This window comes from Propithecus coquereli, unplaced genomic scaffold (assembly GCF_000956105.1).
Source record: "Propithecus coquereli isolate 6110/MARCELLA unplaced genomic scaffold, Pcoq_1.0 Scaffold120, whole genome shotgun sequence".
In the NCBI taxonomy this organism is placed as follows: domain Eukaryota; kingdom Metazoa; phylum Chordata; class Mammalia; order Primates; family Indriidae; genus Propithecus; species Propithecus coquereli.
The window spans coordinates 196,665-197,860 of NW_012136081.1; the positions used below are offsets into that span (position 1 = coordinate 196,665).

The 1,196-nt window shown below is 42.7% G+C and overlaps 1 protein-coding gene across 2 annotated transcripts in view; it reads right to left on the reverse strand.

Moving 5' to 3' along the window:
- The window catches only part of AHNAK (AHNAK nucleoprotein), a 27,931-nt gene that overhangs the window by 7,901 nt on the left and 18,834 nt on the right, over positions 1-1,196 (reverse strand). Inside the window, exon 7 of one of the 2 annotated variants that reach the window (XM_012664969.1) lies at positions 1,122-1,196. In XM_012664969.1, coding sequence (XP_012520423.1) covers positions 1,122-1,196 — 75 coding nt within the window. Of the gene's footprint in view, positions 1-26; positions 89-1,121 lie in introns of both variants that reach the window. The other variant, XM_012664963.1, reaches the window with a different exon arrangement.

A 1,196-nucleotide genomic window follows, 5' to 3' on the forward strand; every position in this document is an offset into this window, starting at 1 on the left:
TTAATGTCAACTTCAGGGCCTTTAAGGTCACCTTCCACTTTGGGCAGAGAAACATCCACATCACCCTTCACCTTGGGACCTTTCAGATGTAAATCAATGTCAGGCACAGAGATTTTAGGGGCTTTGACATTTATGTCAGGCATCTTGAATTTGGGACCTTTTAACTCTCCCTCTGGACCTTCCACATTGATTCCTGGGCCCTCAATGTTCATACTTGGACCCTCTATGTTCATGTCTCCTTTTGGTAGATCCACAGCAACATCTGGTCCTTCTGCTTTTAAGCCAGGCACACTGAACTTGGGCATTTTCATCTTGGGCATTTTCAGATTCCAGTCTGGACCATGAACATCCACATCAGGTGCATTGAGATGGACTTCTGGTGCCTTAATATCTACTTTCGGACCTTTCAGTTCACCTTCTAAATTGGGACCCGCAACATCTAAGTCTCCTTTGACTTTGGGACCTTTTAAATTTAGCTCCACATCAGGCATAGAAACTTTGGGAGAAGAAATACTCAGGAAAGGCATTTTAAACTTGGATCCTTTCACTTTTCCTTGGACCTCAACATCAGGTGCATTAATATCAACTTTTGGACCTGTTACATCAATATCTGGCTTTTTAACTTTGACATCGACCTCAGGTGTCTGAACCTTGGAGCCTGAAAAATTAAATTTGGGAAGCTTAAAACGAGATTTCTTTGACTTGCCTTCAACATTGAGCTTAGGACCAGAAATGTCTACTTCTGGGCCCTTTACATCCATATTAAGAGCTTTAATGTCACCTTCCAATTTAGGCCCAGAAATATCAACATCTCCCTTCAGCTTCGAGCCTTTCAAATTCAAGTCAATTTCTGGCATGGAGATCTTGGGCATGTTTACATGCATGTCAGGCATCTTCAGTTTTGGACCTTTTAATTTGGCATCTGGGCCATGAATGTCAATATCTGGAGCATCTACATCTACCTTCGGGCCCTTTATGTCAACAGTAGGCCCTTTCAAATCACCTTCTACATTAGGAAGTGAAACATCCACCTCTCCTTTCATTTTAGGGCCTTTAAGATTAAGGTCCAAATCTGGCATTGATATTTTAGGAGCCTTGATATTCATCTCAGGCATCTTGAACTTGGGGCCCTTCAGTTTTGCATCCGGACCTTCGATAGTCACATCTGGAACATCAATGTCCACCTTGGGCCCTGA